At 54.3% G+C, this 23,849-nt stretch overlaps 1 protein-coding gene across 3 annotated transcripts; it reads right to left on the bottom strand.

Annotated features, from left to right (window-relative positions):
- Positions 1 to 11,400: 11,400 nt before the first annotated feature.
- Positions 11,401 to 23,678, bottom strand: LOC141995706 (keratin, type II cytoskeletal 8-like). 3 transcript variants are annotated; one of them, XM_074967003.1, is made up of 9 exons: positions 19,083 to 19,171; positions 17,741 to 17,949; positions 16,762 to 16,822; positions 16,229 to 16,324; positions 15,790 to 15,954; positions 14,545 to 14,670; positions 13,967 to 14,187; positions 13,292 to 13,341; positions 11,401 to 12,294 (listed from the first exon to the last, which is right to left on the bottom strand). In XM_074967003.1, exons 2-9 carry the CDS (start codon positions 17,854 to 17,856, stop codon positions 12,131 to 12,133), a joined length of 999 nt encoding a protein of 332 aa, XP_074823104.1. In that variant the 5' UTR covers positions 17,857 to 17,949; positions 19,083 to 19,171; the 3' UTR covers positions 11,401 to 12,130. The 3 variants fall into 3 exon arrangements, with proteins under 3 accessions (XP_074823104.1, XP_074823102.1, XP_074823103.1); XM_074967001.1 differs by lacking the exon at positions 19,083 to 19,171 and adding an exon at positions 23,322 to 23,678 and having other exon boundaries at positions 11,402 to 12,294; XM_074967002.1 differs by lacking the exon at positions 19,083 to 19,171 and adding an exon at positions 23,322 to 23,677 and having other exon boundaries at positions 12,171 to 12,337.
- Positions 23,679 to 23,849: the final 171 nt, after the last annotated feature.

The raw sequence follows: 23,849 nt of genomic DNA, 5'->3' as shown, positions 1-23,849 counted from the left end.
TTGTGTCCCGTGCTGGGGCGCACAGACCCGCTATCATCCATTCTGACCTGCTCCAGAAATGCGCTGTTTAAATACTTTTGCTGGATGCAGAGTAATTTTGGACTCTCTGTATAAAGATTAACGGTAAAGCGCTCTCTCCCCGACTTGGCTTCAGATCCTGTGTGCCCAGCGCTTCGCACCTGTTAGGATATAGATATTCAGGCCTGTCTGCAAAGGCCAGTACTTTAAGAATTTAGGTGTATTCTTATCACTTGGCTAGTTCTAGAGGTATAAAAGAAAGAATCAAAATCACTGTCTGCCGGTGTAAGGGCCTTCTCTCACTGTGACAGTCTGAGGCCCTGTGCTTAGGCTAAGGCCTTTGGCTAAGCAGCAGAGGCAGCCATAAGCTGGGAAGCGACCGGTCACCTCCTCCCATTCCAAACTAGTCACATTGAAAGAAGGTGCTATTGGGCTGTTAGGATACAATCCTGTCCTGATAATGCCTATCGCCTCCAGAGAAAGGGAAGTGCCTAGAAAATGTAAAAGGAAACAGCATCCTGTCTGGCAAGAACTCACTTATCAATACTGGGATGTGAAATCCTCACTTCTGTATTGTTTTGTCATGATAGTTCCCACTTTGCTATTGTTTGTCTGTATAATCTCTGTCTGGTTCTGTGATTGTTCCTGTCTGCTGTATAATTAATTTTGCTGGGTGTAAACTAATTAAGGTGGTGGGATATAATTGGTTACATAATCATGTTAGTATTGGTTAGTTAAATTTCAGGAAAATGATTGGTTAAGGTATAGCTAAGCAGAACTTAAGTTTTACTATATAGTCTGCAGTCAATCAGGAAGTGGGGGGGGAAGATGGGAACAGGGAATGGGGGTGGGAAAACTGGAATCATGTTTTGCTAAAGGGGGAGATGGGAACAGGGAATGGGAGTAAGGAAATTGGAATCATGTTTGGCTAAGGGGCGGGAATGGGAACAGGGACACAAGTGTAAGGCTCTGTGGTGTCAGAGCTGGGAAGGGGGACACTAAGGAAGGAAACTGGAATCATGCTTGCTGGAAGTTCACCCCAATAAACATCGAATTGTTTGCACCTTTGGACTTGGGGGATTGTTGCTCTCTGTTCATGTCAGAAGGACCAGGGAAGTAAGTGGGTGAAGGAATAAGCCCCCTAACAGCACCCCTCAGCTTTTACAAGCACCAGGGATGCCGAATGTTCCTGGGTTTGTCGGTGCCTGCAGCTTGCACAGCACGGCGTTGTCCTCTCTGCTGGGGACGTGCCTTGCGTGCCTGTCCGGGCGGGGGACCCCCAGGTGCTCTCTGGAGCTGCGTCTGGGCCAGGGGATCGGACCGCTGCTAATTGAACCGATGCGACTGCACTGGTGTAAACTCCCCCTGCGCAAGCCAGGCTGCGTCAGTCGCAGCTTTGCCCTGCGTCCACACGACCTGCAGCTGTGCTCACTTCTGGGCGCCTCGCCCACAGCTCCTCCCGCAGCCCAGTGGGACTGGGGGAGTAGAGATCAAACTCCCATAAACCCCTGGCAAAACCCCACAGTTCTGGTGGGAACTCCCATAAACCCGCAGGGGCTGCTACCGTGCCCTCGGCCTTTTCTCCCCATGCCTGCTCAGCACCAGGCTGCCCGCGGAGCAGAGGGGGTTGCTGCGGGAGCTTTGGGAAAGCAGCTGCTGGGTGGTGGTGGAGGGGCCAGTCCCACTCGACCCCCCGAGATCCACAGAAGGTGGAGGTTGTAACACCAGCAGCCCGTCTCTGCCCGCCCCCCCAGTGCAGGCCCAGCCAGACTGGCCTGGCCGCTTGCACTCCAGCGCTGTGTGTGTCCAGGCTGCATCGTCCAGCCCAGGCTCCGGGTCTCCCCCGGACATTCGGACAGCGCTGAACACGCTGCTGGGCTTGTATCAATGGACCAGCCCATTACACTGGCGTGGGGGGGGGGTCAGCTCAGCAAGACTGGCTCTCCCGCCATTAAACACGCCCGGTCAGACGCCAGCCAGCTGTGGGCCAGAGGTGGCTTTTGAATAGGGCGACATTGTGTGGGGCTAGCCCGAGCCCTCCCCCGCCCCACCCACAGGGGCTGACCCGAGCCCTGACCCCATCCACAGGCAGGGCTGACGTCGCTGATTCCACACGCACCCCCAGCTGTCCCTCTGCACCCCACTTTTTTGGCAAACTGGGCATTTGTCCCGGCTGCGCTTGCCAGCTGATCCTGACAGTGGAGGCAAAGCCGACGAGGCGCGAGCGGCCTTTCGCAGGGCGCGTTCCCATGGAAAATGCCCTGTGTTGCGAGGGCCGAGGGAGATCAGCCGCAAAGGGCCCCCGCGGAGAAAGGACGCAGCAGTCCAGACGGCTGTTAATTAGCCGGTGTGAGTTACTCGCTGTCTGTGATGGGCGCCTCGAACCCACCCGCTGGAGTCTGCGTCCTTGTCCAGGCAGGGTGGTGGTTCCTTTCTCAGCCGTCCATCAAAGGGTCTCCTGCACCCCCGCCCCCCCCCCCCACTGCCATGCAGCCGTCCTCAGGATCTCCCCGTGGGACCCTCTGGAGGTGTTCCTTTCCCAGCCCCGAGGGGGGCGCTGTGACACGTTAGAAGCCAGAAGCCCATTGGCCCCTGTGAGGCATGGGCTTGCGTGGCCGTTGTGTGTCAGCTGCGGGTACACAGTCCCTACACCGTGAGCGTTGTAAACAGTGACGGAGTTAGAGTTAGTGGGGCTCAGTGCACAGCTCCATTTTCAGCCCCCCCACCCCTCGGGACCCAGCCAAGAAAAGGACCATTCTCGCTTATCTCCCCCGTTTTTCATTTTTAATAGCGGGGGTGCTGACAGCCAGACCCCTGCCCACCCCAGGCGCGGCTCCAGACCTGGGTATGGGCCACGGGTTGGCAGCCACGGAAGTGGCTGTAACGCTGCTGGCTTTGGTGGGACACTTCTGAGAGTATCAGTTCAGGACAAATTGCGTAGAGCAGGGCAGTTACAGCCCAAGGCTGGGGTTTCTCCACTTCTAAGGCACATCCAACCAGCCAGACAGAGAGGACTTTGGTTTTACCCCACTGACTAACCACAAGTCACACAAGCAATTCCCTTAGACACTCCAGTTTCCCAGTCTCACCACCAGGGCCACTCGGTATGGGGACAGATGGTATGAAAACTGATACCCCAGTAAAAGAACCAAGGTTCTCTCGATCCCAAAGGACCAAGCCCCAGACCCAGGTCAATGTACAAGTCAGATCTTACCCACAAATCACGCTGTCACCAATCCTTTAGAATCTAAAATCTACAGGTTTATTCATTCAAAGAAAGAAATACAGATGAGAGCTAGAACTGGTGAAATGGAATCAATGACACCCAGTAATTGGCAAAGTTCTTGGTTCAGGCTTGCAGCAGAGATGGAATAAACGGCAGGTTCAAATCAAGTCTCTGGAGAACATCCCCAGCTGGGATGGGTCCTTCAGTCCTTGGTTCAGAGCTTCAGTTTGTAGCCAAGTCTCTCCAGAGGTATGAAGCAGGATTGAAGACAAAATGGAGGGGTTTCCAGGGCCTTTTATATCCTCTGCCCTGTGGAAGATCACAGCAGCAAGATGGAGTGTGGAGTCACATGGGAAAATCACATGTCCATGCATGACTCCGGTCTTTACAGGCTGACGCCAGTGTTTACATGTTAATTTGAATGTTCCCAGGAAAGCTCAGATGTGGACTGGCCTCTCCCAAAGTTCATTGTCAGTTAAGTGTATCTTGATTGGGCACTTACTGAGACTCGTCCTTTCTCAAGAAGTTGACCAAAGGCGTCACTGAGGCTACTTAGAATCAAAACACATTGAGATACAAGTCCATAGCCAATATTCATAACTTCAACTACAAAAATGATACACACATGCAAATAGCATAATCATAACCAGCAAACCATAACCTTTTTATAGACACCTCACACAACAACCACCTTTGTACAATATTTGCTGTGAAAATATAACAGTGGTTGCAATGATCTATTCGGTCACAGGTTATGTCAGTAACATCACAATGGTGCGGGGCAGCAGCTGGGACTCTGGGCGAAGGGTGGCAGCCGGGACTCTGGGCGCGGGGCAGCAGCCAAGACTCTGGGCGTGGGGTGGCAGCTGGGACTCTGGGCACGGGGTGGCACCTAGGACTCTGGGCATGGGGCAGCAGCCGGGACTCTGGGCGTGGGGCAGCAGCCGGGGCTCTGGGCGCGGGGTGGCAGCGGAGCCCCTCATAAAACGTGGGGGGGGGGGTGCTGCAGCACCCCCTGCACCCATAGTTCCGACGCCTATGTTTTGGGGCTCCTGTCGTTGGGGACCCCATGCCACAGCACGGCCTGTTTCGGGGTGAATCCGCTCCTGGTTGTAAAGTGCCTGGCTAAGTGTGCATGCGGTGACATCGCCATCTTGTGGCTGAGACCCGTGGCGTATAAAAGCTGTACTACTTCGGCAAGCCGGGGGATGTATACTCTCAGCTCTGGAGCTAGAGGCGTGAGTTATGGAAGGCCGGGGGTCTGTTCCGGCTGCTGAGAGCAGTGTCTATGGGCACATAGGCTTGGGGTTGCCCATGTGCGCTGCTTTCAGGGCTGCTGCAAGCCTAAGCCGATGGGTGGGGGAGATGGACAAACTCAGGTTGACGCCGCTCCACCGTGAGCCCAATAACTGGGAGCGAGTCACCTCACTGGGGTTATTGGGCGCTGAGGCTGGTGGGGAAGGGTCAGAGAAGGAAGAGCCTAGGGGCTGAGACCCAGATGCAGGGGTCTGCTGCAAACCAGGATCTGCTGTCTCGCTCGTCTCATTACCCACGTGCTGAGCACAGGGGTTGGGGTGGCTGGTGGCAGGGGAGGGGGGGTTTCCCACCAGAAGGAGGGAGGGGATGGGGGGGCAAGGGGGGTTGGGGGGGCAAAGGGGATTGCTCTCCAGGACCGAGTCACAGCTTGGGCTCTTGGCCAACAGAGGGCTTTTGGGAGGGGGGCGTTAGGAAAGATCGGATTCCCCGGCTCCGTCTGGCCTTATGGGAGGGGACGTTGTGGTCAGGACACCTGGGTTCTATTCCGGGCCTGGTCTCCCAGCATGTGCCATGGCTGAGGATATGCACTAGACCGGGGGGGGCCACACGGCTTGGCTTCCTCCTGCCCGTCAGCACGTGAAGGATAGTCTCCTTTTTCCGTGTTTTGGCCTTAGGCCTGATGACGTCCCGCCCCCGCCCCCACCCCAAAGGGGACGAATCACCCGTATCCCTCCACAAGCACCAAACTGCCTTTAAAGGGCAAGGACTTGTCCCGTTTGTTTCTGAAAAGCACCAGCTGCCCCGGCACGCCGCACGGCCCAGGGATGGGTGGGACACTGCGGGGAGCTGCTGTCAGACACAGCCGGGGGCTGGCGGACGAATCCTTTCCTATAATAAACGAGGCTGATTACAGCAGAGTAAATCCTGTCTCTTTGACATCGTCCAGAGCCCAGCCACAGCCCGCTCCTGATCTGCCCCCCACGCACGGCCCATCTATCCCACCCCGTCACTGATCCTTTACCGCCTTTGCTTCAGCTACATTTGTGCCTCTTAATATTTAAATTCTTAATTCGGTGGTTCCAGCTCACTGTCCAGGGCTTAGGCTTCATTCTCACGTGGTGAAAGCAGCCATTTTCTCCTGCAGAGCAGCCACGCAACGAGCCTTGACGCATGGGGGGGAATCAGAGAACATCCAGCGTGCAGCCCCAGCCTCTAGCATCCATCAGCTGGGACCTGGCCCGAGCCATAATGGACCTTGTTGTCCTGCTAAGGAGACTGGAGAACCTCACGCGTGAAGGTTGGAGAAGATAACAGCACTTCGTCTTTCCAACGGAGGAGATGGGGGGGGGGGGGCGCGCTTAGAACACCATTTCCTCGCCCCCACCTCAAACTTCCCTCTCTCCCCGTTATTCCAACACCCAACAAGCTCCAACATCCGGAACTTTCCCAATTTGGTACCCAGCCCCCATCTTAGAACATAAGAACGGCCAGACTGGGTCAGACCAAAGGTCCATCCAGCCCAGTGTCCTGTCTTCCAACAGTGGCCAATGCCAGGTGCTTCAGAGGGAATGAACAGAACAGGGCAATTATTGAGTGATCCCTCCCGTCGTCCACTCCCAGCATCTGGCAGTCACAGACTAGGGACACTCAGAGCATGGGGTTGCATCCCTGACCGTCCTGGCTAATAGCCATTGATGGACCTGTCCTCCAGGAAGTTATCTAGTTATAGTTTTGGCTTTCACAACATCCCCTGGCAATGAGTTCCACAGGTTGACTGTGTGTCGTGTGGAGAAATACTTCCTTTGGTTTGTTTTAAACCTGCTGCCTGTTAATTTCATTGGGTGACCTCCCCGGTTCTTGTGTTCTGTGAAGGAGTAAAAAAGGTGGAGAAAGGGGGGAGGCTGGTCTAGATTTGATTTTGACAAATAGGGAGGAACTGGTTGAGATTTTGAAAGTGGAAGGCAGCTTGGGTGAAAGTGATCACGAAATGGTCACGGTCATGATTCTAAAGAATGGTAGGAGGGAGAACAGCACAACACAGACAATGGATTTCAAGCAGGCAGACTTAAGCAAACTCAGGGAGCTGGGAGGTAAGATCCTATGGGAAGCAAGTCTAAGGGAAAAACAATAGAAGACACTTGGCAGTTTTTCAAAGAGACGTTATTAAGGGCACAAGAGCAAACTATCCCACTGTGTAGGAAACACAGGAAGTCTGGCCAGAGACCACCCTGGCTTCACCAGGAGATCTTCAATGATCTAAAACTCAAAAAAGAGTACGACAAAAAGTGGAAACTCGGTCAAATTACAAAGGATGAATATAAACAAACAACACAAGTATGTAGGGACAAAATTAGAAAGGCCAAGGCACAAAACGAGATCAAACTAGCTAGAGACATAAAGGGTAACAAGAAAATATTCTACAAATACATTAGAAGCAAGAGGAAGACCAAGGTCAGGGTAGGAGGGGGGAAAGACAATTATAGAAAATGTGGAAATGGCAGAGGTGCTTAATGACTTCTGTGTTTCGGTTTTCACCAAGAAGGTTGATGGCGATTGGATGTCTAACATAGTGAATGCCAGTGAAAATGATGTAGGATCAGAGTCTAAAATAGGGAAAGAACAAGTCAAAAATTACTTAGCCAAGTTCGATGTCTTCAAATCACCAGGGCCTGACGAAATGCATCCTAGAATACTCAAGGAGCTGACTGAGGAGATATCCGAGCCATTAGCAATTATCTTTGAAAAGTAATGGAAGACAGGAGAGACTCCAGAAGACTGGAAAAGGGCAAATCTAGTGCCCATCTATAAAAAGAAAAATAAGGACGACCAGGGGAATTACAGATCAGTCAGTTTAACTTTTGTACCTGGCAAGATAATGGAGCAAATAATTAAGCAATCAATTTGAAAACATCTAGAAGATAATGAGGTGATAAGTAACAGTCAGCATGGATTTGTCAAGAACAAATGGTCTCAAACCAACCTGAAAGCTTGCTTTGACAGGGTAACAAGCCTTGTGGATGCGGGGAAGTGGTAGACGTGGTATATCTTGACTTTAGTAAGGCTTTTGATACTGTCTCGCATGACCTTCTCATAAACAAACTAGGGAAATGCAACCTAGATGGAGCTACTGTAAGGTGGGTGCACAGCTGGTTGAAAAATGGTTCCCAGAGAGCAGTTATCAGTGGTTCACAGTCAAGCTGGAAGGGCATAATGAGTGGATCCTGCAGGGATCGGTTCTGGGGCTGGTTTTGTTCAATATCTTCATCAACGATTTAGATAATGGCATAGAGAGTACACTTATAAAGTTTGTGGATGATACCAAGCAGGGAGGGGTTGCAAGTGCTTTGAAGGATAGGATTACAATTCAAAATGATCTGGACAAACTGGAGAAATGGGCTGAAGTCAATAGGACGAAATTCAATAAGGACAAATGCAAAATACTCCACTTAGGAAGGAACAATCACTTGCATGCATACAAAATGGAAAATGACTGCCTAGGAAGGAGAACTGCAGAAAGGAATTTGGGGGTCATAGCAGATCACAAGCTAAATATGAGTCAACAGTGTAATGCTGTTGCAAAAAAAGCAAACATCATTCTGGGCTGTATTAGCAAGACATGAGAAGTAATTCTTCCGCTCTACTCCGCGCTGATTAGGCCTCAACTGGAGTAGTGGGTCCAGTTCTGGGCGCCACATTTCAGGAAAGACGTGGACAAATTGGAGAAAGTCCAGAGAAGAGCAACAAAAATGATGAAAGGTCTAGAAAACATGACCTATGAGGGAAGATTGAAAAAATTGGGTTTGTTTAGTCTGGAGAAGAGAAGACTGAGAGGGGACATGAGAACAGTTTTCAAGCACATAAAAGGTTGTTACAAAGAGTAGGGAGAAAAATTGTTCTTAACCTCTGAGCACAGGACAAAAGGCAATGGGCTTAAATTGCAGCCAGGGAGGTTTAGGTTGGACATTAGGAAAAACTTCCTAACTGTCAGGGTGGTGAAGCACTGGAATAAATTGCCCAGGGAGGTTGTGGGATCTCCATCGTTGGGAATTTTTAAGAGCAGGTTGGACAAACACCTGTCAGGGACGCTCTAGATAATACTTAGTCCTGCCATGAGTACAGGGGACTGGATTAGATGATCTCTCGAGGTCCCTTCCAGTTCTATGATTCTATTATTTTATAACACTTCCTTATTCACTTTCTCCACACCAGTCATGATTTTATAGACCTCTATCATATCCCCCCTTAATCATCTTTTTTCCAAGCTGAAAAGTCCCAGTCTTATTAATCTCTCCTCGTAGGAAAGCTGTTTCATGCCCCTAATCATTTTTGTTGCCCTTCTCTGTACCTTTTCCAATTCTAATCTACCGTTTTTGAGATGGCGCAACCAGAACTGCATGCAGCATTCAAGGTGTGGGCGAACCATGGATTTATATAGTGGCATGATGATATTTTGTCTCATTATCTATCCCTTTCCTAATGGTACCTAACATTCTTTTAGCTTTTTTGACTGCTGCTGCACACTGAGTGGATGAAGTATCCACAATGCCTCCAAGATCTCTTTCTTGAGTGGTAACAGCCAATGTAGATTATCATCATTTTGTATGGATAGTTGGGATTACATTTTCAAATGTGCATGACGTTGCATTGATCAGCATTGAATTTCATCTGCCATGTAGTTGTCCAATCACCCAGTTTTGTGAGATCCCTTTGTAACTCTTTGCAGTCAGCTTTGGACTTAAGTATCCTGAGTAGGTTTGTGTCATCTGCAAATTTTGCCACCTCACTGTTTACCCCCTTTTCCAGACCATTTATGAATATGTTGAACAGGACTGGTCCCAGTATAGGCCCCTGGGGGACACCACTATTTACCTCTTTCCATCCTGAAAACTAATAACTTATTCCTACCCTTGGTTTCCTATCTTTAACCAGTTACCAATCCATGAGAGGACCTTCCCTCTTATCCCATGACAGCTTACTTTGCTTAAGAGCCTTTGGTGAGGGATCTTGTCAAAGGCTTTCTGAAAGTCCAACTACACTATACCCACTGGATCACCTGTGTCCACATGCTTGTTGACCCCTCAAAGAATTCTAATAGACTGGTGAGGCATGATTTTCCTTTACAAAAGCTATGTTGACTCTTCATTTCTGTTCTTTACTATGGTTTCAACCATTTTTCCTGGCATTGAAGTTAGGGTTAATGGCCTGTAATTGCCGGGATCGCCTCTGGAGCCTATTTTAAAAATTGGTGTCATTTTAGTTATCCTCTTGTCATCTTCTCATATAGGCAATTGCTTTACCCCAGCATCTGGCTTCCCACAACTCCAATTCAGTACAGCCAATCCCCCGTGTTCAAAACTCATGAGGCAGGCTGAAAAACTGTGAGATTTTAAAGAAAAATAAATGTTGCAGGGTTTTTTTGTATTTGGCTTTGGTGTTAAATCATTTGCAAGCTTTTCTCTGGAACCAGGAAGGCTAAAAAAAATTTTTTTTTAAATGGGAGCTGAGATGCTCAGGGTAATAACATGATTCCAGCATTTGTGATCTTTAAGAAAACCTGAAAAATCACAGAATTTGCACTAAAAAAAAATCACAGGAGTTGGCCACACTGATTTCCATTATACCCTTCAGTTCCAAGGTCCCTACACATCCCCAGCCTCTGCAGTCCACACAGGTGTTGCAAATCCTTCCGGGGTAATATTGTGCCTAACACCGAGTGGGTGGGTGTGTTTGGTCCTCTCTCCTCTAGTGGCTGGTCTCAACAATCATAACTGCCTGCTGCTCGAGGAAGATGCCCCAAGCCAGCAAGGATCCTGAGTTTCGGGTACACACTGACAATTCACAGCTGCTGGCTGGCTGCATGTTTGCAGGGATGCGGTTCACTAGGGGTCCCCTGGACTGACAGGAAGCAGGTGAACTGCGGGTAAGGAAGAGTGAAAAGCAGGAATTCCCACCCGCTGCCCTCTTCGTACAGACATTCCTGAGCAATGACTAAAGGCAGAAACGGGGCAAAGAGCATTTTTATTCTGGTCTCTTTTCAGCCGTTTCGTTCTCCTCTTATTTAGGCTCACTCAAGAGGAGAGGCTGGCTAGCACAGGGAATCCTGGCTGCATAACGCCCCAGCGGGCGGCTGGCCATTGACAGAGATACGCTATGGAACACAAATGGTTACAATTGCCTCTTTAACAGCCCCCTTCCTTCCAGGGAGCTGAGCCCGCCAGGAGCACCGGGGGCCAAAATTACACAGACACACACGAGCAGGGAGATGGTCGAGGGCCATGGAGAATATTAAAGTGTGCAAAGTATCAGGCGTGCCTGATGAAAAGTGTAAAGTCCCTGGGGCAGGGATATTCGGTGACCCCCCCACACACACACACTCAGCTGGGTGAGCGAGCTCCTCCCCGCACCACACCCCTGGGACACATGGGGAATTGACATACAGAGAAAAGCAGTGATTTGTCAAAATTAGTGACAGAGCAACAACCTAAACAATAAAACCATGCAGGAGACCTAGCCGAAGAGATTACTCTAGCCCAGCGGTTCTCAACATTTTTCTTTCTGAGCCCCCCCCAACATGCTATAAAAACTCCACAGCCCCCTGTGCCACAGCAGCTGGGTTTCTGCATATAAAAGCCAGGGCCGGCGTTACGGGGTAGCAAAGAGGGCAACTGCCTGATGCTCCATGCTACAGGGGGCCCCGTGTAGCTAAGTTGCTCAGGCTTTGGTTTCAGCCCTGGGTGGCAGGACTCAGGGCCCCAGGCTTCAGACCCAGGTGGTGCAGTTTCAGCTTTCTCCTCTGGCCCCAGCAAGTCTAATGCCAGTCCTGCTTGGAACCCCCCCTGAAACCTGCTCTTGGCCCCCCAGGACCCCCCAGACCCCTGCTGGAGAGCCACTGCTCTAGCATATGCCCTCCTGGACAACGTGCATCATATTTACTAGGCCACCTCAGTTACTCTGTTCAGCTCAGCTTCTCTTCCCCGCAGCATCTGGCCCCTTGCAAGCAATTTTTGCCCATCCCTTGAGCCAGGTTTCAATGCAGAAATAATATGGAATGCATATTCCAATGAGCGCCAGAGAAGCCAGCCTATCCCGGAGTTATTTCTTATTTGAGGGGTAAGGGGCTGCTGCTTGCCCAGCCCTGGCAATCGCAGAATTTGCCCTCTTGGCCCCAGCAGGATAAAAATCTCATAAGGAAACATCCAACCCGTCCTAGGATCTGAACTATTAGCTCAGAGCTAGTCTGCTTCCTAAGTCAGATTCATTAGGACAGAGTCGTGCCTGTCCCAATTCCCACCCCCAACTGTTCCCACCTCCCTTATATTAAGGGGGTTAACAGCCAGCTGCTCAGCAAACCAGCACCCATTTAACGCTAACGAGGTCAAGGTGTTAGTCAGAAAACCCCGGAGCCTGCCGGCAAACGCTGACAGCTCTGTGGGTTCCCTAGCACCGTAGAGGTGCAGAACGCTTTGCAAATGCATCATTAGAACAGGTCCCTGCCCATGGAGCTTACAATCTCCTGGCCCAATTCTGCCCTCAGTGACTTCATTGTAACCCAGGGCAGAATTGGGCCGCAAGCACTTCAGTCATGACATTACACAGGTTTAAATCCAGCTCCGCTGATTCGTGGCTGGGCTAGTTTTCTGAGAAGTGGCTGGACTCCGAGAGCACCTTCCCATCCTTGGTCTTGATGGTCTTGATCAGGATCGGCCTCTTGGGTGAGGAGGCTGGCTCGGGCCCCGGCGGCGTGGCAGCCCTGCCCAGGGAGGGGAGCACCACTCGGGGAGACAGGAGTCCAGCTGCGTAAGCAAGTCAGGAAGGGGTTGGGGGTGGTTTAGAACTCTAATCGAGAAATCAAAGAGGATTCGGTTTTACGAAGAGGCTCTTGATTGGTTCCCAAAGCGATTAAGCAAATGAGAGGTGGGCAAGCTGGGATTGACTGGCCAATCCGAGGGAAGGATTTATGCATGCAAATCGACGGGTGGAGCATGTTCCCGCCCTTGTGCGGGCTGACAATGGCTAATTTGCATTAGGTCTGTGATTTACATACAGAGATACCCCAGTGCGCTTGACGGGCTTGGAACACTGGCTCAGGGGCAGACCCAGAGCCTGAGCAAAGGAAAGAGCCTCACTGGATCGGGCTGTTCGTGTCTCATCACTTCCGTCGAGTGGCTGGTCCCGGTGACAGCCCTCTCCTGAGTCTCAGCTAGGGAGATCAGGCACCTCAGCACCTATGAAAAATCCCCCTCCCCAGCTCCTAACTGAAGAGACAGCGGCTGGTGCTTTCCACCCCCATTCTCAGCTGCAGGGGACTTGGCCGCTGGCCTGTTCAAAGATATCAGGCCCTGCCCACATGGATCTAAGCTGCAGCGACCTGAGGGCCCCGCTGTCTGGGCCGAGTTCGTCACATTTTGGAGATGCCCGCCCTGTGGCCGAGCTGGGACCCCGGCGATCCCGCTGGGCGTCACAGCCACATCCCCCCCATTGCGCAAGACACTGGGCCCAGTTCACCCCAGTTCCCCCCGGTCCCTGGAGCACCGTCACTGGCTCCCCAAGGTCTAGGAGACGGAGCCAGTGTAGATGTTCCTGATTGCTGAGCCCGGACCCTGGGGCACTATTCCATCGCCCACGGTCTAACCCACGCGGACAATGGGGGTGCTGTCCGGGACTCCACTCCTCTATGGGTAGTGCACAGGTGGGCAGCTAGGAGGCAGAGGGCCCTGCTTGGGAAGTGGGTCTGACTGCTCCAGCCAGGTGGGAGGCCAGACACACTGAGCCCTGGGGGAAGAGACTCACCCCGTTTGCCCATGGTGCTGAAATGCAGGTTCGGGCCTTGGCTGATCATCCTGGGAGAGAGAAATCAGACACAGGAGCGCCGTCAAAAGGAGCATGTTACAGGGTGTGGCAGGAGGGGCGGGGCGGGTTCTCGCCCACCGTAGACCTGGCAGAGACCTGCCCCTGCCTTCGCTGGCTCAATGGGCCCTTGCCGTGCAGAGGGGCGAGAAGCGCCCGTAGGCAGCCGGGTGGCTCACTCGTGGGACTAGCGAGGTGGGGGAAGACGGGGGCTGGGAGGCCAGTGACTTGCCCAGGGTCCCACATGGCCGGGAGTTCAGCCCATTAGGTCACACTGTCTCTAGCTTAGTAACCAAACCGGAGGATGAACGCGTCCCCTGCCCCGGCACAGAGCCCCCCCCCCTTTGCTGCAGCCTGTCCAGCCAGCCTCCCGCTAGCCTCTTCCAGCGGAGGGTTTGCCAGCGCCCCGGGTGGCTTCTACCAATGCACCCCATGATTCCAGCCCTGGGTCTGTCCCCCCCCACAGCTGTGCGGGTGCCCCTCAATCCCGACCCACAGCCCCCCTTGGTATCCCAGCCCTGGGCCAGCCATGCCCAGCCGCAGGCCAACAGGGGTTTGGCAAGCTGCCCAGGGAACCCAAGCCGGGTCCCCCCCGCCCCGCCCCTGGGGAGCGCTCACCGGTTCTCCTCGCCCTCCAGAAGCTTGCGGTAGGTGGCGATCTCCATGTCCAGGGCCAGCTTGATATTCATCAGCTGCTGGTACTCGTGCACCTTGCGCGCCATGTCCTGCTTGGCCCCCTTCAGCGCCTCCTCCAGCTCCTGCACCGTGTCCTTGGCGCTGCGCACGGCCTGCTCGCCCTGCTCCTCCGCGAGCACGATGGCGCTCTCCAGGTGGGCTCGCTAGCGCCGGGGGCAGAAACAAGGTCACCTTGGGGGGCGGCGTTCTGGGCTGCCCATCGAAGGGAGGGGGCGACTGCACCGAGCCACCTGCCATTGCTTCCCCAGAATCCTTTTCACCTGGCCCCATCGCCCTCCCCAGAAGCAGCCTTGGGAACCAAGGCTGGGGGTCACCGGGACTTTCCCTCGGTGGGAGGGGGGAAGAGAACCCAGCTCCCCACCCCGGCAGTGTCTGGCCTCAGCAGAGAAGCCAGCCGGAGCGGACCGAGTTGCAGGAGGGGCTCCCCGGAAAAGGAGCATGACCCTGCCCCACACCGAGCCCCCCTGTCCGAGAGGCTGGCAGCACTAGGTGGGGCTCACCTGGTTCTTCAGGGCCTCGATGTCAGCATTGATCCTCTGGGCGTAGCGGCTCAGCTCCGCCATCTCATCCTTGATGCTTTTCATCTCGTCGTTGTGCTTCCGGGCCTGGGTCGCCATGTCGTCGAACTGGGGGGACAGGGAGGTGTTGCCAAGGCCTCGCCTCAGTCGTCTTGCTCCCAGAGCCCCTCACCTGCTCTAGAGAGGCACTGGCAGGGAATCCGAGAGAGCAGAGCTGGGACAAACTCATTAGATCCCATCCACCAGGCCCAGCGCAGGGCTGCTCCCTATGGGCCGTTCTCCAGGGCTCCTGCCGCTTCCCCTGGGAGCTTGTCCATTGCATGGGGCTGGGACGTTTATCCCCAGCTTTGTGACCAGGGCCCAGTCAGGGTTCTGCTCCACCAGGGAGATGATGGGAGCAGCCCAGCCCCTGGTTGGGGGACGTGAACCCACAACCTGCAGCTCCTGCTGGAAGCTGTCGCTACCTGAAGGACACACGAGTCTCCGCTGGGGGCCACTGGCGGGATCAGTCCCTGCTGACGAGTCGGCACTTGGGTCCCATCTCTCTCCATGTGGCTGCTGCTTCCCGTGCCCAGCTGGGCTTGCACACCCGGGGCAGTGGCAGATTAGCCACTGGGCCAATGGGGCCCCTGCCCAGGAGCCCCCCAAAAATGGGCACCCCCGCACCCCGACCCAGTCTACCCACCCACCTGGTGCTCCTGTGGGCAGTGGGGGAAGCCCCCGTGCGCCAAGCCTGCTCCCCAGCAGAAACTGTAATTTGCCTCTGACCTGGAGGATGGGGGGGGGGGGGGTTTCACTGATCCCTGTGGGGGGTGGGTCTCGGTGCTCATTCTTCCATGTACACTTTGGGAGCCACGTCTGGAGAAAACCATGGGCCTGTCTGCAAGCCCAGAGGTGCGTGCACAGAGTTTGCTTGTGCACTCACCAGGTCCATGTTCACTATCGCAATCAGCAAGCTCACCGTGCACGTGGACTTGTGCAAGTCTCCCTCCCCCCACCCCCCAGTGACTGGCTGGATCAGCTGGTCGAAGGCAAACTCCTGGACATTCAGGCGAGCCTCTGAATGCGTGGGGAACAGGCAAGTGCAGAAGGAAAGCTGGCCCACGTGGGGACACACCTATGAGCGCCCGGGGTGCGAGGAGCGTGCGAGAATGAGGAAGCGCGGTCAGGCACGCTCACAGCTCAGCGGGCACGGGGCACACACGGCAGGGGAGCAGCGCCGCTCACCTTGTGCTTGTACCACTGTTCGGCCTCCTCGCGGCTCTTGGCTGCCATGGCCTGGTACTGGGCCTTCACCTCGTCTACGATCTGCCTCATCTCCAGCTCCCGGCTGTTATCCATCTCCACCGTCACCTGCGTGTTCTGGATCTGGGACTGCAGCTCCCGGATCTCCTGGGGGATGGAAGCAATTCGGGGGGGGGGGGGCAGGAATTGAGATAGGAATCTGGATTCTGCTCTCTCTGGCTGCATTTTGCATGGGCTCCCCCAGCCAGAAGCACCCCAAGGCTCCCCAGGAGGGACCGCCTGCAAACAGAGCCTCTGGATCCCGATTGCAACCAGCCGCCCCCCCCCCCCCCCCCCCCCGCTCCAGCTCCAGACCGCATCCATCTCCCCACATTGTTTCCTGTGCAACAGACTCAGCAGAGGCCCATGGGCCGGCACCCACCTCGTCATACAGCTGCTTGAGGTAGTTGATTTCGTCCGTGATACTCTCCAGCTTTGATTCGATATCCACCTTCTGAAGATACAGGTCATCGAGATCCTGCAGGCACAGGAGAGACGCGGTCAGGGCACCTCCGTGTGGGGCAGAGGAGCTCCTGTCGGGCCCCAGTGCACCCTGGGGACAGATCCCTGCAGTGTGGGGATTGGGCAGCCAGCCACTGCAGCCACTCTGCTTTGTGGACCAAGTGGGTGAGGGGGATGTTGGCCAGGACACCTGGGTTCTCCCCTGATTCCCCCCACCCCGAAATGCCCTGTGGATCTTCAGCCCAGATCCCTTCCATCCATCTCTGGTGCCTCTCCCAGTGGAAGATGAAGGTCCCCTCCAGTCTTCTCCATCTGATCCTGCTTTGGCATGTGCCCTTGTCTGGGAGGGGAGCTGGACCCCAGGGGGCAGGGCGTGTCCTGCTGGGCTGTACGGGTAAAGCAGGGGCTGGCTGGGCAGAGATGTCCCCGGGAGGAGAGGTGGAGGTTTCTCGCCTCCTTCGTCACAACAAATTCGTTCTCCAGTTGGTTCCGCCGGTTGATCTCATCCTCGTACCTGGGGAGAGAGGGGACGTGCAGGGAGCCAGGCGGTGCAGCAGCATCCACGGGGCCTTAACGTAGCGAGCCGAGACCCCGTCCCACAGGAGTATGGGGATGGATGCTCGGACTCCAAGCCAGAGAGCAGCAAGGCCCAGCTGACAAGCAACGGGCTCTGGGCTCGAATCCTGGGCGTGGCTCATGTCCCCTGACTGTGGGGCTCTGAGGATGCTCAGAGATCAGGGTGTGGGAGGCCGGTGAGGCCCTGGGAGAGGAGCCCTGAGTCAGCTCACTAGCGCCCCCTCCTGGCGATAGCTCAGCAGCCGCGCTGGCCAGCTTGGAGAGCCCCAGCCAGTCTGCACAGCAGCCTCGGGGAGGTGGAGACATGGAGTCTCTCGAGAGGGGGGGCTTAGGAGGAGAAATTGCTGGGATCCTCCACAATTTATCTGGGGCCAGGGGGGTGTCTCTGCCCTGCAGCGGGGAGGCCTCGGGGAGAAGCGTCAATGAATGCCGGACTGGGCTGGCCCACGGGGGACGACTCCTATGGGCTGGGCCCCTGATTTCTGGGCTCCTCCCTGGGAAGGAGGCTCTAGGCTCAGACCCCCTGGGTTCTGAGGAGGGGAAAGGGCAGATCAGGTGCTGTGGAGGAGTATGGGGGATAAATACGACCTGGGGGCTTCCCGAGGCAGATGGTGGCTGATCCCAGCCAAGACCAGCTGTGGGGTCAGACAGGACAGAAGACAAGACCCCAGCCCCACAAGAACAGGGCTGTTTCCTGTCCAGCACCAATGTCCTGGGGGATGGGTCCAATGGATCTCACTGACAGGGCCTTTCCTTTCCTAGGTTCCCACCCCACCTTTCATGGTTTCCTCCCTCCTGGAGCTCACTCTGCCTCGCTCGCTGCTGTATGGGGACACCCGCTCCCGGATGCGTGTACCTGCCCTTCAGCTCCTCCACCAGCGCCTGCATGTGGTCTAGCTCCGCCCGCAGCTTCCCTTTGTCCTGGCTCAGCGTCTCGATCTGCTGCTTCAGGGACTGGCTGGAGCGCGCCATGATCTGTCCCAGCTTGGACTTGTACTGGTCCTTGTCCTTCAGCAGCTTCAGCTGCGTCTCCAGCACTTTGTTCTGCTGCTCGAGGTTACGGACCTGGAGGAGAGAACAAGCGGTCCTGGGCCCTGCGCTTCGCTCAGCCCGTCAGGGTCGCCCAGGCGGGTAACTGTGCAGTGAGACGATCCCCAGCTGCGGGCTCAGGGCAGGTCCCTCAGAAATGTCTCACGAGGATCAGTTCACCCAGGGAGATGCATAGGAGGGGATGGCTGCAATGGGCAAAGCAGCGGGTGTAAAATCCCCACACTCCCTGGAACCTAAAAGGTGTGAATCCTGGCCCAGGTTGGTTCTGCCCTCCCTGCCCAGGCAGATCCACAGGAGCCAGTGCTTCCCCTTGGCCCAGGTTTCCCCTCCCCATCCTAGATTCCAAGGCCAGCAGGGACCATTGTGAGCGTCTGGCCTGACCTCCTGTCTAACCCAGGCCAGAGAACGGCCACACGATCATTCCTGCAGCAGAACATTTGGAAAACCATCCCTAGTGAGCTGTGTGGCAGGACCACATGCTGGCTGCATGCACAGATTTGGCAGGTGGAAAGGCGGTCAATCTAGGAACACAGGACAGTTGCCAGTTAGCAGGGCTGGCTGAAGTTTTGCAACCAAAACAAATTCTCCCATCGGAAAATGTGGTTTCATCAAAAATCCACTTTTCCTGCAGGGAAATGCCGATTTTTGACAAGGGTTTTTATTTGCGGATCAAGCGAAGGAATCGAAACAAGAACATGTTTCAAATCCCCGGTTCCAAGTGAGACCGCTCCCTTTCCATGCTTCCAGACGGGCCGTTTTGATCAAAACACGGCGACGCTTTTGGTTTCGAAGTTGCCGATTTGAAACCATGCCACGGTTTTGGGGTTTGCAGCATTTTTCCCCTCCGAATTTGCCTTCTGATTCTGAACGAAAAGTATCATAAAAGAGTCAAAACTTTTTGACAGCTCTACCCATTAGCCAGCCACCTTTGGCTACTAAGGGATCGAACCCCAGAGATCCCAGTTCCCCCACAAGGGGGCGATGCAGTGTCTCCTTTTCCAAGAGAGCATTAAGGAGGCTTGCAAGCCGGTGCATGCAATTCCAGCGGGTCAGAGTGGTGAATGCAAGGAAAGTCATTATTATTTGGATTACTGCAACGTGTGGCAGCCCAGTCGTGCAGCATCGTGCTGTACCAACACAGAACAAACCTGTGATCTGCCTGTGGATAAGAGGGAACAACCGACAAAGGCAGCTCTCTCTAGCAACCAGGTGCCTGGCTGTTAATGAAAGACAGTCCCAAGGAAGGGAGCGATACAGGACTCTGCATGAGATCTCCACCTTGCAGCCCTAAGGTTTGTCCATCTTCTAGGTCACAGACAAGAATGAACCTAATCCACATCCGGGTCCCTCCTGGGCACAGTGCAGCTGGGAGGGCATTTGGCCTGTGAGACAGTTCGTAGGCTCCAGGGGGTCTGTGCCTCAACACATACCCAATCCCCGAGGGACTGGGCAGACATCCCCAGCTCCTCCCACTGGATCCGGCACTGACAGTGGAATGATAGGAGCATGGCATCCAGAAACCTTCGGTGTCCAAAAAAGGAACAGCTGCTAGATAGTCATGACCAGTCCAGCAGACAGAGGCCAGGGTGGGAGGGACAGACCAGCACAGAACGGGCCAACCAGAGATCCAGAGGGTTCAAAGGGACCACAAGGGTCATCTAGTCTAACCCCCTGCTAAGATGCAGGATTTGGAGAGGGAAACCTCGAAGCTACTGGCAAAACCAAGTGCATGGACACGGATGGGGCTCCTTCTACCTTCCACACGCTCTGGCAGGAAACAGCCTCGTAGGGTTTCCAGCTCCTGCAGGGATTTGCAGATCTATTTATTCTATGGATAGGAGCTGCCACTCTGCTCTGTTACGTGGATACTCGTCTGATGAGACCCGGACTGAGCGCCACTAACAGATTTCATATGGGCTACCACACAGCTACCAGATGGGAATGACCTGCAGGCACGGGCTGGATTTGGGGGTGATTTAAACTCTGTACCCCATCATCAGGGCCGTCCCATCCCCAGCAGGGTGTGTTTCAGATGATCAGGGCTTGCTCGCAATGAAGCAGCCTTGCGGAAATTTTTATTTGCATTTAACTTGCGGAATAAGAGGGGAATTAAGAGTCTTTTGTTCTCTGCCACACGAAGGGATCAAATGGCTGCGTTAGCTTCTGCTCCACAGAACTTCCTTGTGGCTTTGTCACAGCCAGCCACAGCTCACCCAGGGGCACTGGAACAACGTGGGGGTGCGGAAAGCCATTGAACCAAACTGTAAACCCTGCTTATCATGGAAACCACTTCAAGCCAGGGGGTGCAGCAGTTCCAGCACCTATGGGCTCACCCCTTTCGTGCCCGGCTCGGGTCAGGTGCCCTGCCAGCCTGGTCATTGCTACCAAGCCCTTTGGAGTGGTTGGCATGAACCAGAGTGTGTCAGAGTCAGTGGGAGTTTTATTATTGATGCTGGGTGGGAACAGGAGTTGCAGAGTCCCAAGGCTGAGCAGGTCTCAGAACTACCTTTTTGCATCCAGTGGTAATTTCCTTATTTTTTAAGCTACACTAAGGCATACGGCAGCTCACAGGTGATCTGCACAGGAGGTCTGAAAAACCAGGCTTGTGCCTCTGGTTTCTTTATTCTGGATTAAGAAAGCCTGACCCAAAAATTATTGTTTTGTTTTGAGAAGACCCCCCCTCCCCCCGGCTTGTTTTTGATCCTTGGACTATCAGGCAGGTCACATTTGCTCTTCCCTGGTTTTGCTGGAGGATCTGTGGGATGTTGTTACTCTTTAACAAAGACTTTCTTTCTCTAACATGTTTGCTAGCCATTGGAGTGAAATAAGCATCAAACAGAAAAGCCAGAGTTTTCAAATGGCCTGACGGTCAGACGCTGAAAAGCCCCTCCCAGTGGCTCAGCTTTCACTCTTGGCTTGTGTGATGTTGCTATTTCACAAGCTGCTGCCACACGGTACCTGAATTGCTAATGTGAAAAACCAGAACAGATTCTTTTAAAAACCCTTCCACGAGCTTCATCCACCAGGAAGCAGCAAAAAAGTCTCAAATTCATCAGAGCAGCAGAGACAGCAGGTGGCCAGATAAAGTTCATGCTATTATTAAGAAACACAAACTTCCCCGTGGGTGGATTATCTTTGAACAGCTTCGTTTCATGAATCTTTAGGAAAACAAGGGTGTCACCTCAGAGGCTGTGGATCCAACCTGTGAGTTAGCTTTAAGGGTGTGTGTGTGTGTGTGTGTGTGTGTGTGTGTGTGTGTGTTCGTGTCCGGGTGGCATAAAGAGGAACATAGGAATCCAAGAGCCAGCCGGAAATCCAAATACAACAAACCGAGGGCCCTGGAATTAACATTTGGATCATGGCGTTTGCATAGCTGACCCTCAGCTATGCAAAGGTCAAGGTCAAGAGCAATATTCAAGAGTCAGTAACTCGGAATCTGCCCAGTCATGTTTAGTTCTGCTGACTGGAGTAGTCAGTTACGTCCCAGGTTAACACAGCCCTGAATACAGAGCCCCAGGACAGCGAGTGGATTCGATAGGATTCTCGTTTGTCATCACATTTGCTGATTTGCATATACAATAACGCTAGTGGCCGTGATCCTGCAGACGGCCCCACATGGGGGACAGCTGTGCCCACGCAGAATCCCATAGGCCTGTGCACAGGTACAGACGTCCATCTGTGTGGTTCCAACTACTGGATGGGCTGTCATTTGCACCTCTCTAGCTCCATCCCCCTGAGGGTTGCAGTGTGTTGTCATGAGCTCAGCGTCACACACCCCTGAGCAGCAGGTAAATGGCCTTGACAACGTTCTACAGAGAGGTGGAGCCGACCACCTAAAGTCACACCAGGCGTCTGGCAAAGGCAGGAACTTAAATGAAAGAGTTTATCTGTTAGGCCACCTGGCTAACCTGGCAGCTTTCATTTGTGGCTCGAGGTGTCACGCCTCTCAAAGCGCATATGGAAAGCCAAGGAGAAGTGTTTTACATCACAGAACAAACACTCAGGCCGTGCCTACGTGGGAAGGGGTTTTCATTTTTTAGGTGCAACTCAGATAAGGGATTTTGCCACTAGAAATATTAGAGAGACAAAGTGGGGGAGGTGAGATCTTTCATTGGACCAACCTCTGTTGGTGAGCGAGACAAGCTTTCGAGCTACACCACGCTCTTCTTCTGGTCTGGGTAAACTTGAAAGCTTGTCTCGCTCACCAACAGACATTGGTCCAATAAAAGATAGGACCTCCCCCACCTCTTCTCTCTAATATCCGAGGACCGACCTGGCTACACCACCACCGCAGGGGACTTTAGAAATATTTCCCACCAGGGACGCCAGAGGTCCCTTCCCTGCTGTTTTAGAGCCAATCTGGTTACTCGGAGCATAGAGGTGTGGCAGGCGGCTGGCAAACAGTGCAGCCAGCTCCTAATTCGCTGGGATTTCCAGTGTCTGAACATTACTGTTAAATTTTTCAAAAATATTTTTCTAGGACCTGACCCAGAGCTCACTGGAGTTAATGGGAGCTGTCGGATTACGCCCAGAATTCTTGTAACTACCTTGGAACAAGCGCACGTCTAATAAACACACACAGGTTTAGAGGAAAGCAATCCACTCCGGCTAGGGGACGAAGGAGGAGGATTTATGAGGAGTCTAATTACCCCAGAATCTCTTCCCTCCCCCCCGATTTCGCCTCCACCAGGTGCTTTGCCTTGAACAATAACTGTTTTTGTCCACAAAACTCCAGCAAATCAGTAGGGAAGCAACAGATGAAAAACTGCACCCTTGGCTGGAGACTGGAATTCAGACCTCTACAGGGCACGGTGAGCAGGGACCTAGGAGACCTGTGCTCCTGGACTCAGTGCTCCCAAGGCTGTGCATTAGCGTCCACACTGCACTGTAAAACCAGATTTACAATTGCTAGCTCCGGGTCTCACAACTCCTGTGCTAACTCTTCATACTGCACACTAGGGCTGGGTCCTAGGACCCAGGTCCTGAGTGCTTGCTGAAAGTTGTGTGCGTGTGGACAGAGCAGGAGGATTGGGCTCAAACCGGAGTCTGAACCGGAGTTTACAATGCAGTGTAGACAGGACATACCCGAAACGACCGGCTGCAAACCCCGTATTTTCAGGCCATGGGGGCTTCACGGGCGATCAGCCGGGAAAGGGCAAGTGTTTTGCAGGATGCTACCGAGGTACCAGGGAGGAGGACAGGGCATGGCAGGCGTGTGTCCGAGGGGGCGCTGGGTCATAGGCACAGGGCGGGGATACATTTCACGGTGGTCTTTGTACATCGGCCCCAGCAGGGCGGATCCTCCCGCAGAAAGGGAGCGGAGCCAGAGGAGCCTTCGCACGCCCGGTCCCTCGGCTCGCCCCTGCCCCCCTCCCGCCCCGGCGCACCTTGTCGATGAAGGAGACGAACTGGTTGTTGAGCCCCTTGATCTGCTCCTTCTCCTCGCTGCGGATCTGGTGCAGCGCCGGGTCGATCTCCAGGCTGGGCAGCGAGGCGAGCAGGAAGGAGCTGGACAGGCCGCTGGGGCCGAGGCGGCTCAGGCTGGGGGAGCTGCGGAGCCCCGGCTGGAAGCCCGAACCGGCCCGGTACGGGGAGCCGCGGCTGGGCAGCGAGCCCTGGGAGCGGCTGCTGAAGCCCATCGGCCGGGAGCGCGGGTAGCTACTCATGGCCCCGGGAGCCGCGCGGAGCAAGGTGCGGCCGGAGTTCGAGCCCCACCGCCGCCGCCAGCGCCTAAACATAGGGGCGCGCTCGCCCCGCCCCGCCCCGCCCCGAGCCCCAATTACCAGAGCCCCGCCCCCGCACTTAGCATGGCCCCGCCCACCCGGACTCACCTGCGGCCGCCAGGCGACCCCCCCCCCCCAAGCCCCCCGCTTTCATTAGCATAGCGCCAGCCCTCTTGCCGGGGGCTCCTGACT

This window comes from Natator depressus, chromosome 11 (genome assembly GCF_965152275.1).
Source record: "Natator depressus isolate rNatDep1 chromosome 11, rNatDep2.hap1, whole genome shotgun sequence".
Taxonomy (NCBI): Eukaryota; Metazoa; Chordata; order Testudines; family Cheloniidae; genus Natator; species Natator depressus.
Note: the sequence above shows the minus strand (reverse complement) of the source record. Positions and strands in the feature narration are given on the sequence as shown.

Coding starts and splice junctions, on each gene's coding strand:
- LOC141995706 (XM_074967001.1), bottom strand. CDS start 23,672: ATGTTTAGGCGCTGGCGGCGGCGGTGGGGCTCGAACTCCGGCCGCACC. Junction 15,955..16,228: donor TCAAGCAGCTGTATGACGAG/GTGGGTGCCGGC, acceptor TCCATCCCCCAG/GAGATCCGGGAGCTGCAGTC. Junction 13,342..13,966: donor CTGGAGGGCGAGGAGAACCG/GTGAGCGCTCCC, acceptor TCTCTCTCCCAG/GATGATCAGCCAAGGCCCGA.